Below are 19,072 nucleotides of genomic sequence, written 5' to 3' on the forward strand. Positions count from 1 at the left end.
AGATGAGTGACTGAGAGGGGTCCTCGTCATAAAAGGTGAACTTATTTACATTCACGGAACAATATGCTAATATTCGCATGATTGTAATTATTGGCCAAAAGGCTTAAGATTTTTTTCAAAACTTGCCAAATTGGCCTGTTACAATTCTGTTTATTATTGAAAGGGGGATAAATATGATTTTTAAAAAAAGTGTCAAGGTTTGATGATTTACCCTCGGTGGTCTTTTTCTGTGGGCCTCGGGCCTCGCAGAACCTCCATGTGGTATATTCACTAGAAGAGAGAGGATAATCTAAGAGTTGAGGTTTCAGTTCTTAAATATATATGATGAAGAACCAACCTCAGTGAGCTTCTGCTGCAGGAAGCGCTTGGCTGGCCCTGGATAATGTGATAAAAATCTGTGATATTTCCTCAGTGTTCTTCATTGAATTATGCATTATACTGGGTAAGTTCCACCCTCCATGCTGGAAAAACTTGCCAGTGTTGGTCCTTCATAAAGAATACGTAAATTAGAACGTTTTTAAACTCTCCTGCCAGCTCTCCCTTTAGTGAATGGACCTATATGCCCCTTGATGGAACCTTCCGCAAAATGGCCGACACACCATATGCATTAAAGTGCCTGGAGCGTCCCTGTAAGTTTAATGTAAGGTGTTTTTTTTTTCCTCTATTAAACTAATTGGAAGTCGATTACTAGAGTTCATGACATTCTATCTGAAATATTGTAGAGACAGAAAAGTGGAAGGCCGCTCTGGACAGATGCATTCAACAGAATCTCCACTCTTCAAGGGACACAACATTATATTTACACAGGTAAATGATTATAATGAGTGGGTCACTCGCTAATCGAAACGTATGCAATCTGGAAGGGATATTCTAAACCATTCATTCCTGTGTTCCCCAAATCACAGATGTTGTGAGAGAGATATTCAAAAATCATTACTGACAGAACAAGAATGAAAGGCACGTCTCTCAAGAGCGCTGTAAAAATAGATCAGAACTCATAACCTTTCTTTTGCCCGTCCAGATGTTTCCCCAGAGAGAGCAGTGGATGTGAAGGCGACAAACCTCTACTTGAATGTGTACGTGATTAAAACCCATTTGTACTGTGCGGAAAAATAAAATGAGGCATCTATATTTCTTCTTAATGATCTGTCTGTCCTCACTGATGATGCATTAATTCTCAAAACATTGCATTTTCGCATTTAGTATTCAGTCGATAGATCGAACAACCATGCAAAAAAAGAGCGAGTGACACAAAGAGTAATGCTAACTATTGTATCAATTAATAATCACTGCATCCTATTGATCAAGCAGGGGTATAATCAGTTCTATCTCTAACACGTACATCCTATTAACCCCTTGGAGGCTAGGGGCCCTTGGACACATTGTCATGAAATCAACTACCAAGCCCTCTGACTATCTAGGGGTTAATGGAATCATATATAGGATGGGTTTTTATAATTACCATGGTGGAGTTGAGTATAGCTTCCTCGTCTAACCGTGTACGTATATTGCTGAAGAGGTAAAAATACTGTGTAAAAATAAAATATATATTTTTAATGTTATGTTTATTAATATAGTTTATCATGTTTGAAGTCTGCTTTTAGTGTGTGTTCAGCGTTCAGTAATTCAGCTTTTTTCCTTTCTTAAGACATCGATTTATTTTCTACCAATAAAAAAACGCAAAATGTGGGTAGGCCATATATCGTACAAACCTATATACTGCAGATGTTGAGGATCAGAGTTATGTAAGGAAGATAAAAGTTTTTATTAGCAGTAATTAAAAATGTGTAAATTGCCAAATATTTAAAAGTTAAACTGAAATGTAACTGTATCTGAATGTGATATATTTTTCATAAGTTACATTCAGTGCTAAACTGTATACATTTGGGAAAGAGCTGCTGCAATTCTTCATACTTTTGCTTGCCTAAAGCTATATTAAGTGCAAGCATTAAGTCGGGGCTGGACTAAGGATTGCGCAAAGTTTAGAAATATTCCACACTTTGCGATTGTCTTGAGTCTCATCTAAGCCAGCATTGGTCCTCCAATCCATCACGGTGTGTGTTATGTTAAAATACAAAATGGCCCAAATTTGCTCAATTTATCGGAATTCTGAGCAAAAGCCAAGAATTGTCAAGATACCAAAATTGAAAATATCAACAGGACCTTAATCCAACAAACATTTTCCCCCAGATGTACACATTTTAGCAATACAAGCCTGCCTAAGTTTTATTGCTAAGACAAATCTAGATCTGAAGAGCATGGACAAAATCACCAGCTAATGATTTACTTATCAAGTAGTTCGAGTGTATATGGTGGGGGAAGTCCACACAAGAACCACCCCAAATTACACCCAACAGCAGAATCAGGTGTTTAAAAACCTTAATGCTTTTAATATGATTAGTTGTGGTTTGGTGCTTTCAAGGAAAGTTGAATAATGAGAGAATTGAAACATGAATGGGAAAGGCATATGGCTCCTTAATTTAACACAAGCCCAAGGACTGACGAAGATCTGGGTCTTTATATCAGGAAAACCTGGCACACTGGATGGGCCGAATGGTTCTTTATCTGTTAAATTCTGTGTTTCTATGTAATAACGGTATGGTATGAAGATGTATGAAATTACTCTCGGGTGGTTCTCCTACATTATTAAAACTGTTTGATATTCAGTATTTTTATTTCATTAAAAACTCACCGTTCTTTGTTTGGAACCTTATTGTATAACCCTGGAGGCTAGGTCTACACTTTATGAATAAATTATATAGGAAGGAAAAAAAATATATGTCAATGTGTCATTGTATGGGCTAGTAAAACGAGCCAGGCATTCAAAATTCCAGATGTCTTCAACCAGCTGAGCTTCTGAACTCTCGCCTTTCAATACAGTCTGGTTTTATGATCTTGCTATATATTATTCTCCCAAAGGGATCCCATAATTATCCTCCAGTCAATCATTGAGAAAAATAGAGGCAGTAATGCTCACATTCCTAACAGGGGCCATCAAACCATGAGGGTTACTTGCTCCTCCTTCCTGAATTCTCAGCATCTCCTATTGAACTGAAGATCTGCTGTTTTCTTCCACTTATTGCTCTCCTTGTATTGCCATTTCAGTGCAAGGAAGAATAACAGACCTGAAGCTCACGCAAACATTGAAGAACAGAAATTGTAAGTACTCAGAGATGACTAGTGCTTCTTCTATCGCATTCCCTTCTAATTAGACTCAATCTATTTTAACAGCTTCATAAAAGATTTCCGTTATACTAATATTTCTCTGAAATCTCTTTTACGTTGTTTTGATCATGTATAATCCATTCCATAGATTCAAATGAAATATACATGTGGAATAACATTCTAGATTTGTTTATTTCTAGAATCAAAAATATTCATCATCAACACAGAATTAATTTCTTAAAAATTCTTAAATAGATGGGCTCAGATGCGATCTTTTACTATTTCTTAAGGAGTAACATTCTAATCTTAATTAGAAGTAGAATCTACTGAGATGGTGTCTTGCTTTACCCATTTATACACATTTGTGGGGTTGTTTAATGCCTAATATACGGTAGAGGTGATACATTTTGTATGTTTAGTTTGAGGTTTCATAATGTGCATATTTGACTTATTTTAATAAATACATTGAAGTTCTCAAAACTTTTACGCAAGTTTTAGTTGACGTCTTAAATAACCATAAATATGTTCGTAAATGTAAAATAGCCGAGCATTATAGCCTACTGTTGGAGATCCTATATGCCAGGTATTCAATGTCTACTAAGAGACACAACAAATCATCACAGTGAGAAAATATACAAATATGCTATTTTTAGAAATTGTGGTACTGATTTAATTACCTAGCAACGCATCAGAAATTATGGTTACCACTTGCATGTGCATTCTTATTTAATTTGAGGCAATATTCTCTTTAGTTGAGAGTATTTCACACGGGTATTTTTGTTTGTCTTAAAATGGAAAGAATTGCGCGTTCATAAGTGCGGTTACTGTGTCGTTAACATAAGCGAAGAATTAAGGGCCTAGGGACCCCTATCTGAAGCCAAAGGCTAGAGATGTTTCCAAATGTGCTAGACAAATTATTTTAAACATTTATATTCACAGAAGAATAGGATGTATGCTCAAACCTTAACCATTTGTGTGCTAGAAGTGTATATCTACAGTGCATCTTCACAAGTGTTACAAAAAATGTACAGGACGTCCGTATTTAAATAAAGGAATAGTGTTTTTTCCAAACAATGAATTTGGGCTATTTTTGGGACTCTCTTTTGAATCTGAAACTCATATACTGCATATACTTAAACACACAGGATCCCGGTCATACCAAGACACTATATAGTGATAGAATAGTACAGGACTACAGATCTTTGTGTGAAATACATAATTCTTTACCAGTGCTGACCATTGGTTGGCACCTTAATGTTAATGAGCCAGTTATAATTATCATCTCTGCTGGTACATGGGCTCTGGTCCCTCTACGCAAGCCACGTGTGGCCTTGCAGGTGCCGCTATACTTAATACAAGCAGACAGGTAACATCATGTAGAGGCCACACTTACCACCTGTCAGGTGTCTCTTCCCCAGGACCCTGGAGAGTGAGCGACTTCACCCGTGGGTCTGCCCAAAACAAGTCATGTCACCCTTCATACACATTATACCAACTAATTGCCCTTTGAGAAAATTCTAGTTAATAGCATGGGTGATAGATACCTAGAATGTGCTTCCCAAAGAAGTAGTGGAAGGAGCTTGGGATCCATGATGCTATCCCCAAAAAATTAATAAATAAACAGATTAAAATAGCAAACTAGATGACTGGAGCACCATATTTGAAGTAGTGGGCTAGGCGGGGGGCAAAGAGGACGGGTATAATGGTAGTCTTGCCCACTTCTAATCCACACCTTTTTTTTTTTTTATTTTTTTTTTTTTTTTTAATTAGGCTACAATATATAAATACCCTTATATAAATTCATTGTTATTTTATGAAGTCACAAAAAAAACATCGCAATTGTTCAGGTATGTAACCTTTATTCAGTTAATGTTAATGCAAATTTATTATATATGATCTTGTACATTGGTGTAAAATATATTAAACATTTTTTAATTAATCACAAATTAGAATGTTGGTTTGTACAAAATGTTTTTTGGTTTTTTTTTACATTAGAAAATCTGTGCTGGAGCTGAGACATTCCATATAATCTGCAGGAGCAGCTCAAAGTAAGGAGTAAAAATTAAAATTTAAATTATTTGAAAAGGTCAAAACCATTAACCACAATGTTGCTTTAATAAAGAATACTTATTTCTTTGAGAAAATATAGGAATTTTTTTCAAAACAAAAAGAAATTAACTCATCTACAAAAATGGTTGAAAATGTTGTACTCTGTGTGAACCTGATTCTTTACTTTTCTTGTTATTCCACAATTTGATAACGTTTGTAATTTATTCTGCATTATATAATATGAATTTATAATTTACTGGAGTAGTTTTGAGCTCTGAATACGATCTCGTTAGACCTGTACACGGCTCATGCGGACCAATTTTCCTTGAGAATCGTTTCAAGGGAAAACACAATTATGCAAATAGAAATCTGCAGCCAAGAAAAATGTTCTTAAAAAAACATTGCATGGTGTTACTGTAATGAAATATGCTTGTGCATTACTGCCAAGCGCTTTCATGGGACATATGCCTACTTTAAAATTTTAAACAAAATTCAGTCTGCTTGAGTGTTAGCCCAGGGACCCTTTTTCTTTGTTTCTATTACTGAGTCCCATAAGGTGGTTATAGCAGTTAAATCGCCAAAATATTCTTTGTATTATACACCCTAAGACATCCATAGATAATATTTTTCAATTGCATGGATGTACTACACTCAGCATAATACCCCCTCTTTTACCCCAGCCATAACCACAGGTAGATTCCAGTTAAGACAAGCCAGATACATGCACTTGATTTCCGTAGAGTATCATTTATGAATGTGGCAAAGGAGTTGCCGACTGTCCCGTTTACCCTGGGACGGTCCCGGTTTGGGGGAACTTGTCCCGAGTAATCAGCAGCTGTTGGTGTCGGGTGAAAAAATAAAATACTGCACCCATGACTGTCTCCCTACTTTCTCTGCCAGATTTCGCAACCCTTTCTCCTTTCTCGTAGCTCCACTTCTTCTCTTGCCTCCTCTTGTTCTTCTGTCTGCTGCCTTATTTCTTTGCCTGCTTCTCCTAGGTATCAGCTCACCGAAACGGGCCTCGCGGAGCACTTCTGCAAAAGGGCAGAGATTGGAGGAGCTGGGTAGAGGCTGTCCTCATACCTCCTCTCTCTTTTGCACCTCTCTTTCTCAGCAAATCTGCCTGCATTATTCTGCTCTCTGAGTACTTCCCCAAAAGGGCTAAGCCAGTCTTTTTCCCGTTCCTCCAATCAGGGAGCAAGTGTGCCCAGAAACTCCGCCCTTTAGCAAAAATGCTCTGCCCATTCCACTTTTGTCCCCAAACAACTTGCCTGTGCCAGCTTTGTCCCCAACCAATTTGTCAGTGCCCCCAAACAGCCATCTTTGTCACCAAACAGCTTGTCAATGCCCCCAAGCAGCCTGCCTGTGCCATATTTGCTGCCAAACCGACTGTCTTTGCCAGCAAACAGCGTGTCAGGAATAAAGCAGAATTTAAGATTTTTCACGTAACTCACATAGAAGATTCCAAAGTGGTACCAAATATTGCATTCTCAATCTGCCACACTCTTTATCTCTGCCCTGAGATCCAGTGGCAAGTCTCTGCTGGTCCAGTTAGAGGCAGCATTGAATTATTTGCCTCTTCCATAGGACCTTTGTTTGCTACCACTGTCTTATTAGAGAGTTGGGATATGGCATTGACATTATCTGACCTGCTGACTCACGCAAGAGTAGGGAAAAAGAGATCTGTTAAAGACAGACGTGTTAATGCCCCTTTAGGCAAATAAATTACCAAGTATAAGACGCACCCCTATTTTTGGGGGCCGAAATTTAAAAAAATATATTTATTACATAAAGTTATTGTACTGGCTGCCTGGGCATGATATGAGTGTGATTGATGTTAGCTGCTAGCAACTGTTAGCAATCGCACTCCTATCATGCTCAGGCAGCCAGTACATGCACATCACTTTCAGCCTCTCTGTTCCCCCTCCCTGTGCCCCCTACACACGGATCCATGCTAACACACAGACACATACATATACATACATACATACATACATACATTCATTCATTCATTTACGCCCCCACCTTACCTGAACTGCAGATCTTCTGCTGCCGCTCGCCGACCTCCATGGGAGCCGCTGTTTCCCCTCTGCCTTGCTCGAGCAGGAACAGGAACTGAGCGGAGTCATGTGATGCGATGTGCATTCACATGACTCCACTGGGTTCCTGTGCAGCCGCGGCGGATCAAGGTAAGCAGCAGGTCCCCTTTTTTGTTTAAAAAAAAAATAAAAAAAAAATCTACCACTACTGTATAAGATTTTTAGACCCCAAATTATTCTAAAAAAGGTGTCTTATACATGGGGAAATACAGTAATATCCCTGGCCCTTCCAGCACATGTGTAGAAACTTGTCAAATTATCTATGATAAAAAAAAAAAAAATCAATTGAACATTTATGTATTGTAATTTTGTCCCAACTCCCAGACTTTTAATTGCGAGTACACAGTGGCAGTTTAAATAGCTGTCAAGATTAGGTAGTAAAGAACAGGAGATTTGACAACATTATTGTGCCTTTCTCCACTTCACCTCTCTCTCCTTTTTAAAATTCAAACTTGTTTTTGCAACCATTTCACTGAGAAGCAATTAAACTGTTGAGTCCATGCTTGGATGAAGAAGGAGGACATTTCTGTCTGCAATTAAAATAGTGAGCTCATGTTTTTCACTAGATGGGCCCAGGCACCCCACATCTTTCACGGACATTGTGCTTTTTTTTTTTTTATTCAATTATCGTTACGTCAGATCCTGTAGAATATCTCTGACTTTAATAATTTCTTAATAAGAAATATTATACTCATTAAGAGTCACTGGCCTTTTTTATAGAATGCGTGTAATTAAGCTTCATTAATATGGTCACCGTAGTTTGGGATTTTAAAGATATTGTTCAGAGCTGTTGAATAATTTTAAAAGCTGTGATTTGTTCATTTGTTTAATAAATCTTTTCCTCGGTGGTATACGTCATGCTCTTAAATGTCAAATATCTAATTATATTGAATAAAATAACATTCGCGTATGTATGAATATATTTATAAAATCCTTACGTTTCGGTTCCTTACTGTTGTAGACCGAGACCGGCCAACTTCCCATCAATGGTCCTACCTCAACCAGTGGCGTCTCCAGGTTTCATATTGAGGGGGGGCACATGGGGGGCCAGGGACCAAAGTAGGGGGGGCCAATTATAAAACGGTACATATACACTATATATATATATATATATATACACACACACACACACACGTTAGACGTGCATTTTTAACTACATAATATGCACTTATCTCTTTGAAGTAAAGACTGTGATTAAAATATGATTTCAAAATAACAGCTAAAGTGACAGTTATTTTTCATTCTTTAATATTAGCCCCTGCTGACAATATATATAAATATTAGACCCTGCTGCAGATATATAGAAATATTACACCCTGCTTCCGATATATATTAATATTAACCCCTGCTGCGGATATATATTAATATTAGCCCCTGCTGCGGATACATACTTATATTATACCCTGCTGCCGATATACATAGAAATTATACCCTGCTGCCAACATATATTAATATTAGCCCCTACTGCCGATATATAGTATTAGTCCCTGCAGCCAATATATATAAATATTAGCCCCTGCAGCCAATATTTATTGATAATAGGCCCTGCAGCCAATATATATTAATATTAGCCCCTGCTGCCGATATATATAAACATTAGTCCCAGCTTCCGATATATATTAATATTAGCCCCTGCAGCCAATATATATTAATATTAGACCCTGCTGCCAATATATTTGCCACACTGACTGCAGATCAGGGGAAGACAGTGAGAGTCAGTGCAGTGTTCCCTCCTTCTGACTGCACCGTGACATTGAGAGGTCCTCATCCCCAGAGTCCCTTTGTCCCCTCATTCACTAAACCATAGCGCTCTTTTACTTACACCCTGTAGTTCAGGTATAGATCAAATAAACAACACATGGAAACAGCACATGCAACTGAATGAGATTAAAAAAAAAACTTGTATTTGCAGGTATACATAAATAATGTATGGAAACATAGCATTGCAGGTATAAACCAACAGAACACACAAACCCAGCATTGCAGGTATAGATCAACTGGAAATCACATGTACACTCAGCACTGAAGGTTTAGATCAAATAATCAACACATGGAAACAGCACTCCAGGTATTGATCAACTGAATAAGACATGCAAATCCTATATTTGCAGGTAAACATTAATAATGTATGGAAATATAGCCGATACAGATGAACAGAATGACACAAAACCCAGCTTTGCAGATATAAATCAATTGGAAATTACATATAAACTCTGCATTAAAGGTATAGATAAACCCCCCTAAATTACAGGCATAGATCACTGGTCACACACCCCAAAGCCAACCCTGGTGTCCACACTGCCCACAAAGAACCTGACCAGCACCCAAATTACACATTATGTCAACTTTGTCCCCAAACAGCTGAACGTACGCCGTTTTTGTCCCATAAAGACCTCTCCCTCCCAATCTATCCTATCTACCCCCTCTCCCTCCCAATCTATCCTATCTACCCCCTCTCCCTCCCTATCTACCACATCTGCCTCCCAATCTATCCTATGTACCCCCCTCTCCCTCCCAATCTATCCTATGAACCCCCCTCTCCCTCCCAATCTATCCTATGTACCCCCCTCTCCCTCCCAATCTATCCTATGTACCCCCCTCTCCCTCCCAATCTATCCTATGTACCCCCCTCTCCCTCCCAATCAATCCTAACTATCCCCTCTCCCTCCCAATGTATCCCATCCACCCCCATCTCCCTTCCAATCTACCCCCTCTCCCTCCCAATCTATCCCATCTACCCCCCTCTCCCTCCCAATCTATCCCATCTACCCCCCTCTCCCTCCCAATCTATCCTATCTACCCCCTCTCCCTCCCAATCTATCCTTATCTACACCTTCTCACTTCCTATCTACCTCTTCTAACTCTCTAACCCCCTCCTAACTTTCTAACCCCCCCTTTGAAGTTCACTTACCTTGGGCTTGTCCAGCGGTGAGATCGCGAGGTCTCTGTATCCCTGGTTCTGCCGGCTTCACTGCTGGGCGCCGGATATGACGACATATACCGGCGCTCGGCTTGAAATGCCGGCACTGCGAACCAGGAAGAGGCCTCGCGGTCGCGGAGAAGAGTGAGAGGCGCCGAACGGTTGCTGAGAACTTATTCCTCAGCAACCGCTCGGCGCCTCTCACTCTCTCCTCCGGGTCTATTAAAAAAAAAAAAAAAGACGGAGTTTCAATTGGGGGGGCACACCGGGGGGCACAGCATGATGTAGGGGGGGCCATGGCCCCCTCTGGCCCCCCCCTGCCGACGCCACTGACCTCAACTAGTAGTCATGATAGGACAGGACATCTGTTATGGATAAAGATCTTGAAATATCTATAGTCATTTTGGTTTAGATTTTGTTCTCTAGAGAATACTTGTAAGTATTTGCAAAATATAATCTTAATTCAAGATTTGTCATACTAAAGTCTAAGGTATGATGTCATATAGTTGCTGCTTCTATTGGATGAAAACAATAGCCCAAGTATACAAGGCATGTAGGGGTTAAAAGTATCCTTGGTGACAAGATGTCTTGATCTTAAAATGTGAATTTCCTAATACACCTGTCTGTATGTTTTTCTTACAGATTGACACAATGAAGAAACTAATCACAATTCTCGCTGTGGGTGCAGTCCTATCCTTGGGTTATGTAGGTCTGTATTATGTCTTAAAATGTTGGAACGGTCAACCGTCTTTCATGAGAAAATGTAGTAAATTCACAAAAAAATGAATTCCTAACTGCCACTGGAAATGAACCACTTGCATCTGGAAAGTTTCAAAATGAGCAAACCCTGAGACTCCTCAAAATATCTGTATTATATAGGTCATCAAAATATTATAAGCAAGCAAATTTAAAACTCATGGGGAAGCCATGTTAGAGCTTAAATATATCCTTAAATATATCCTTAAATATATCCATTAATATATCCTTAAATATGTGTATTTAAACGGACTCTCCAACCATCATATACGCTGAGGGCATACCTGGAAACTTTTAGGCTCTGGCTACCGGCATTCACCTGTTGCGGGATGTGGCCAGGACTACCTGCTGATGTCCCGCTGGCGCCATTGAGCGTTCCCGCTGGCGTCACTGGACACACTCCCATTTAATGTATTCTTTGCATAAAAACAAAGAATACCTACATTTAAAACTTTAAAAGAGTCTGTTCCTGTATAGGAATTACCAGAGCCCTAAATTTTTACAAAGCCACACTAGTTTCACATGATATAAAAAAGCTTCTATTTTCTATAAGGAGGCTGCCAGGGACATTGACCTGCTGTTTTTAATATTCCTATAGCACTAGGGAGGAAACACAAATTATATTAGTTGTTTATGTCGTTGGTATGCATGTTGGAGATTGTCCAACATTCTTAAATCTTAAGCCAGAAATGTGTTTAGAGATTTTAAAAAAACATCATCAACAAAGCAGATGTTGGTTATTTATCCAATGCTCATTTTTTCTACTTTTTTTTTATATTAAAAATGGGTTAATGGAGTTATGGAATGTTCAACTTCCTTCATATAATCAAATATTTGCAATACAGAGCATATATATATATATATTTAAAGATATTTATATATAGTGTGAGAAGGGGGGGTTACATTTACACCGTTGCTAGGTAGAATACTGATGTCCTTAGTAACTAAGAAATGTCGCATTATCTGCCTGTGAGATGCGGCTGACTGTCTGAGCTCAATGCGGACTAATAAGAATAACTTAGAAATTACAAAGAAAAAAGAAAAAAACCAAAGAGGGAGATGTATAAATAAAGCCTCTGTTTCTACATTGAGCCATCTTGACTTGTTTTTACACTCTGTGTAAATATAAGCTATTAAGAAAATAACATATTTGCACCTGGGTACAGTAATAGTATTTGTGATGAAGTATAAATGTCTAGATAATGTAAGGAATAATTGGTTTTATGTATAAAAAGTGATTCTGGTGCAACATTTGAAACCAATGGAATGAATCAATCAACAGGAACACTCCATTGATTGCCATTTGGAACAGATACTTTTCACTTGTCATACATCTCCGATGTGTAACACTATCTTTCACATCAGTCCACATTTTTGGGTAATTTGATATGTTGTCATCTGGTGAAACCCCTAGGCATGGCTGCTCTCGGAATTAGCAGGGGGCTAGGCAAGAAGACTTTGTTCTCCAAACAACAGTGATTTCTACAGGTCTGACAGAAGCAGGGTTCTGGGATATACAATACCTTTAGTGCTCCATTTCATTCAAACCTGGAAAACCACAAGTGTAATAGAGAGCAGTAAGTAGTGGCACGAGGGCCCAGGGCAAGTGATATGCTTGCCCATGCCTAAGGGTTGCTCTACCCTCAGGCACTGATCTTGAGGAGCTACAGGAAAGATTCAAATCTCTCCACTTTTTGTCATTGGTTCACCAATGTCCCTCTCTAAATTCCTAATCCAGAAGTGGACACGGAAAATATGTGAACACGGCCTTAAAGTTGTTATGAAAACAAACCCTTGGCTGAAAGGCTGGGATGTGGTAGCCTTGTTTGTCCTAATATTGTAACATTGATTGTCCTAAATAATTAGTAAATCAACTGATCCAGCTTTTCTAAGTAAAATATTTGTTGTGGAATACAACTTTTTCATTTAAAATACAGTTTGCCTGAGCGGTCCCTTACAAAACAGAACTTTGAAGAACCACCCAATTATTTATGAATGTTCAAAAGATGTCAACTGGAATAAAGACCAAATAAAGAATTTGCCAAGCTCACCCTGTGAGGCGATGGGGCATCTGACAACCTCAATAGAGATACTTGCTCACTTGGAATACTCCCTAGCAGTATTTCAGTTTGTGGTCAAAAGGAACTTTTATGTATGGGAACTCTTTGAAAGGGTAACAAGATGTGGCATTCTGTGCACAGTGAACCCCAGCTGAGAGATGGAAGAAAAGAATGACTTGTTTTACAAAGCTTCCAAGTTTAGCCAAAGATTAGGAAAAAAAACAAATGATCAACCGAATATAAAAGGGCCTTAGAACTATACAAAGCATTCCTTAATTTTTCTCCTTGGGTCTTATTTTGATGTCACAAGTACAGTCTCCAGACAATAATGGCTTTCTTCTATATTCAGAAATGTCCTGCTAGATTTTAACCTTTTGTCTTAGCATGAAGTTACCAGGGAATTCTCATGCTTCATACAGTGAGTCTCATACATGTGCCACTTACAAGGGTATTATTAGAGGTTAAAGTACAAGGATGACTGTGTTGTTCAAATGTAATTAGCTCTTATCACTCCCATACAATTTAAATATTCTAAAGAATTCCAAAGTTTGGAGGCCACCAAAGGCGTCTAGGGTTACCTACAAAAAGTTGTGTTTAATATTTTGAAAATGTTTTTGTCTTTTAAGATTCTGAAGAAACTAAAGGATCCCTGCACAAGGTACAGATCGTGATGTTTTGCTTTTATCTTTTGATTTTTGTTATGGGTTTGACTTTTTATTTTGGGTTCTACTTTTAATGGGACAGCTGGAAACCCTTAGAGGAAAGATGCATTTACATAATGCCTGGACCCTTTCTGTGGCCTCACTGAGATTTATACTCGGTGATAACATGGAGAATGACCCCCAGATCTGCCTCCCAATGCCTAGGCCAAAATACACCACTGATGAACACTGAAAAATTCAACATCCCTATGGGTTTTCTATGTTACAGAAAATCATCTAGATATTATAGGAGAAATATACTATATGACCAAAAGTACATGAACAGCTGACCTTCACACCTATTTGAGCTTGTCTAAAATGTCTCTTTATGCTGTGGCATTAACCCAAACCCAAACCATGAAAATCAGCCCCAGGCCTTATCCCCACCACCAAACTTTACAGTAGGCACTATGCATTCCAGTAGGTAGTGTTCTCCTGGCGTCCACAAAACCTCGCTTCATTCATCAAACTTTCGCTGGGTATTTTTATACCCAGTTGAACTAATGATGAACTCACTCATGACAAGTATTATATTTGTGGGAAAAGGGTTTGGAGTAAATTAAATGTTTTTTTTATTCACTGCCATAAATATATTTATTCTGCGCTGGGTAACCCATTGTTAGGTAGAACAAAAGATCAAAGAGCACGAATTCAGCAAATTTTTTCAGTATACTTGAATGCAATTAAACATAATGAACACAAAAAATAGCAAGTGAAATATTGAAGACATTAGTAAATCAAGTCTTTTTTGTATATCATTGCTAAATTTAGAAGAAAAAAGAGAATAGAATAATAAAAACACGCCAAACTTGGGGTTTAAAGTATGTTATAAATAAAGTGGGTTTATTTTCTCCCGCTGACATGTGAAATGTAATCTCTGTATTTTTCAACTCTGATTTATTGTGAAATTGTATAATCCTATTTTATTTTAGGAAAAAGAAAGAGCAAAGAGGCAGGTCCAAAAAACATTGACTATCACCACTATCCTGGTAAGCTGGAATTCATTATATGTTTTTCCCCAAAAAGAAAGGAGAGAAAATAAAAGTCTGAAATTTTTAGATCATATATGTGTTACAAATATGTCCTTATACTCTAAATATGTTATAATAAAAAATAGGTGTATTCATAAAATATATATATTGAGAATTCAGATTTAATTCTAGAGACAGAATTTGAAATGATTATTAAGATACTTATAACACCTTAAAGTATCTTAATATTAGTTTCCATGTTGTACTGTACACTGTTCTGTTTAAAATAGAATTGGGGTCTGCACACTATTACATTTAGATTGTGAAGTGATATAATATTCTTTTCCGGCTGAGGGTTATTATAAAACCAAGTAGGGCAGCTAATGGAACAACAGTTTTATTGCAAACCTTAAATGATGTATGCTGTGGAGAACTGCAAATGGCACATAATGAAATATGTCTATTTTAAAGGAACAACCCTTCGCAATGATGAGCGGATCAGAAATGGAAGGCTTCTGTTTAGACTTGCTTACTGAACTCTCCCAATCTGTGGGCTTTAATTATACTATGAATGTCGTGAAAGATGGACGTTATGGGGCCAAAGACCAAGATGGAAACTGGAGTGGAATGGTTGGAGAGATTGTTAAAAAGGTATATGATGATAACTGATGTTCTAGGTAATGCAACAAACATGTGCTTGTGGTAGATGTGAGATTGGTACAAGGTACCTTAATGAATGACAGAAAGCATCCTAGAAATAATTACACTGTGGAGTGATGAGTGTGATTTTAAATTGAGCTGAACCTAGCTACTTCCAGAACTCTCTATGGCTCTGGAACATAAGCAAGGTCTTGAGTATTGTGGATAATGTGCATTGTGCTTAAGAAACAGTATGGGGTGGTTTGGGGCTGTATTGTACAAGTACTTTAAAAAAGGCTTGGACTAGAACTTACTGTTCTGCCTGTTACAACAAAATTGTGGTTCTGGACGGTCACAGGAAACAACTTGTGGATGCATCCATGTAAAATACTTTTTTGTTTGTATTCTCCTTAGGAAGCTGATTTGGCGGTGGCGCCTTTAACAATTACTTCAGCCAGAGAAAATGTGATATCCTTCACTAAGCCATTCTTGCAAACCGGAATCAGTATACTGCTGAGGAAAGATCCTTCTTTTGAGAGCTCAACACTTTTTGGTTTCTTAAGTCCCTTCAGTAATGAAACTTGGATTGGAATACTTATAGCTTACTTAATCACCAGTCTCTGCCTGTTCCTTGTTGGCAGGTAATGAATAAATTGGCCTGAGTCTTCTTGGGCTTCAAAAACATTGTTTTAATTTTCATCAGTGGGGCACAGTGTTCTGTAATTTTTTATTGCATGGTAATGAGAGAACTCTTGACGTCACCAAGAGAGACTTGATACAAAAGTATTAGTAGCTGCAGACTCCTAGCTATAGCCAGGGATGCTTCATCCAACAGCCCTACCATCAAGATCCACCAATATCAGGTCTAAGAGGAGGCTAAGCTGGCAGCTGCCAGTCAGTTCTACAACATAATTTCCTTTAATAATGGATGATTTACAAAAGGATCTGACATTTGTGGTTGCAGTTAAGGGTGAGACAACCCGTTTTTGGCTAACCATGGCCGCCTTTAGACCCTGGCAGACATTTATAAAGCTTTAAGTGGGCCTAAAGAATGAACATTAATTAACTGTTTATAAAACAAAACTGCTTTTTTAAGACAATATTGATATTTGGTCACCATCCACATTGTTGTAATCTTTCCAGTGAAAAAACAAAATCAGATAAATGTTTACATTCTATCAATGGTATTGGATCAATAACCAGCTCATGTTTTGTTAGGCTAAGCCCTTGCGAATGGAGTGAACTTTCCAGTGAAGAGAACAAACTCACCTTTCTAAACAGCCTGTGGTTTGGAGTGGGTGCTTTTACTCTTCAAGGTAAGAAAGACATATCAAATGCTTAAAATGCAAATGTTACAGAAGGGTGGTTTCTAATTACTTAAAAACAACTATTATTTTTTTGCGAAGTGGGTAAATCCCTGCCTAGTAAATTAAGAACAAATTAAAAACACAACAGCTGTCCAAAAAACAATGAAAGTAATGCCAGAAACCAGATGAGCTATCTTCACAAACAGGACAAAGTAGACATCCCCATGAAGAAAGAAACAGTCTGTTACCTGTAAGTCAGGTTAGCAGAGAAATGACCCCGATTGAAGGCCGGTTGACTCGGAGTCTCTGGATGGAGGGCTGCTTCCCCAGGTCTCCAGGTCTTCTTTCTCCAGGCAGTGGAGTGTTGTTTTTGAACCCATGTGTGCTACAACATATCCAAGTCTGCAACAATACCTGCCTGCAGCCTCACCTGGACAGGGTTAGGAGTCAGGCCTTCCTACACAACCAGGGAAAGGACTGCTTAGCTATGAAAAGCTTACGCAGTTAGTGGATCCAAGTAATGGCTGCAATTGTACAGTAACACGTGGTTATTTGTTTCTTGTTGACAGGTGCTGAACCCCATCCAAAATCTGTTTCTGCCCGTATTATAGCAGTCATCTGGTGGGTGTTTTCCATTACCCTCTTGGCTGCTTACATTGCCAGCTTTGCTGCGTTTCTGAACATCGGCAATGAACAAACCACAAACATCCAAACCTTTGAAGACCTTGTCAAACAAAGAAAACTTGAATTTGGGACAATCAATAGCTCCTCTACTTTCCAGTTTTTCAAGGTGTGTGTCAAGGGTTTAATATTATGCTTTTCTTTAAAAAAAAAAGTGTCATCCAAACCTCAAAAAGGACATCCAGCTCGTCATTTACCACCCGAACACCAAACAAACCGGGGAAATTTTATGAACTCATCCAACCATGACTTTATGGACCTTGCTTTGCTCGCTGCGGCACAGTCATGCTGGAATAGAAAAGGGTCTTCCCCAAACTGTTCCCACAAAGTTGGAAGCATAGCATTGTCCGAAATGTCTTGGCATGTCGGTTTGGTGTGAAGAACTTGAGATATATATATATTTTCGTGTGACCTATTGATAGTAATCACATATTTTTTTCCTTTTCTTTTCAAACAGAATAATAAGAACCCAACCTACCGAATGATTTATGAACAAATGGAGAAAAAGAAGGATCGTGTTCTTGTAAAGTCTTTCTCTGAAGGAGTGAGACGTGTGAGAGAGACAAACTATGCCTTCCTTGGAGAATCTGTTATGCAGGACCTTGTGGTTGCCCAATATTGTGACCTTGCCCGTGCCCCTGAAGTCATTGGTGGTAGAGGATATGGCATTGCAGCTTCACTAGGTATCTCTATTTAGTTAGCTAGGATTTCAAAATCCTAATTTGCATTGCATGGAAGGGAGAGGGTATTATCCATTCTGTATAATTAATACATATACTAAAATAACCAGAAACAAAACAATTAAACTTTTTTTTGATTTTGCAGATTCTCCGCTCATCAAACCTCTGACAGTTGCAATTTTGGAACAAATTGAATCTGGTAATGTAGATTACCTCCGGGAAAAGTGGTGGGAAAACACCTGTTCTTCGAAAGGCAGTGGAGGGTGGACCCCCGTGAAGCCGCAGATGCTGGGTGGAATCTTTCTCATACTCGGAATTGGCCTAGCTTTGGGAATAATTGTGTCGTTGATGGAACTAGTGTGTAAAGCAAAGAATAATGCAAACCAGCAGAAGGTACTCTTTTTTTTTTTTCTGATAAGCCAAATGCCCTCTGAATTTTACAGATATATACAACTATGCCCTCTGTTCCCATCTCAAGCCTCTTAATTAGGTGGTACCAGGATTCCAAGCCACTATTCTACTTTGTAACCAATAGCAACAGGTGTTCATTAGTATGATCACCAATGAACATTCCTATTGTGGTTTTGAAAGTTTATACAATAATGTTATGACACTAAGACAAGGCAGTTGATTGCTCCTCAAATTCCAATTATAAATTAGATCCTAAACATTTTTATTCAATATTAACATGGTTGAAATATATATATATTTTTGCTTGCTTCTTTTAGAAGTCCTGTTGCTCTGCGTTCTCAGAAGAAATTAGTCAAAGATTCAAAACAAGGAAAGAAACGGAGGAGAGTACAGAAAAGGCGAAACCATAAGCAGGCTTCCGAGGAGAAAATGTATGAAAATTGCAGTTTCTGCCAGTAATGAGCTGCAGCTTTTCTTTGAGTGTATGTACTAGTAAATTGTGCGGCCAGCATTATGGTTCTTTTCTTTTTTGCGGTTGCTTTGTGTTGTTTGAGTAGACCTGAACTTTCAGTAGCACACACCTGACAAATTCCTGTTTGGCCAATGTCTTCTATAAAACTACATGAGGCATGG

At 38.3% G+C, this 19,072-nt stretch overlaps 1 protein-coding gene across 1 annotated transcript; it reads left to right on the plus strand.

Annotated features, from left to right (window-relative positions):
* Window positions 1-586: 586 nt before the first annotated feature.
* On the plus strand, window positions 587-18,849 carry LOC149297941 (glutamate receptor U1-like). Its single transcript, XM_089487823.1, has 15 exons — window positions 587-629; window positions 3,106-3,159; window positions 4,396-4,531; window positions 6,213-6,278; window positions 10,702-10,723; window positions 10,876-10,942; window positions 13,676-13,707; window positions 14,683-14,739; window positions 15,193-15,372; window positions 15,775-16,001; window positions 16,579-16,676; window positions 17,237-17,457; window positions 17,806-18,031; window positions 18,174-18,421; window positions 18,757-18,849. Exons 1-15 carry the CDS (start codon window positions 587-589, stop codon window positions 18,847-18,849), a joined length of 1,770 nt encoding a protein of 589 aa, XP_089343949.1.
* Window positions 18,850-19,072: the final 223 nt, after the last annotated feature.

Source organism: Sceloporus occidentalis, unplaced genomic scaffold (genome assembly GCF_023333645.1).
Source record: "Sceloporus occidentalis isolate IW3139 unplaced genomic scaffold, rSceOcc1.0.p SCAF_35, whole genome shotgun sequence".
NCBI classification, from domain to species: Eukaryota; Metazoa; Chordata; class Lepidosauria; order Squamata; family Phrynosomatidae; genus Sceloporus; species Sceloporus occidentalis.

Bases quoted from the DNA above. Each gene is read 5' to 3' on its own strand.
- LOC149297941 (XM_089487823.1), top strand. From the start codon at position 587: ATGGCCGACACACCATATGCATTAAAGTGCCTGGAGCGTCCCT. The intron at 630-3,105 runs GTAAGTTTAATG...TTGCCATTTCAG, and splicing joins AAAGTGCCTGGAGCGTCCCT to TGCAAGGAAGAATAACAGAC. The intron at 18,422-18,756 runs GTACTCTTTTTT...TGCTTCTTTTAG, and splicing joins ATAATGCAAACCAGCAGAAG to AAGTCCTGTTGCTCTGCGTT.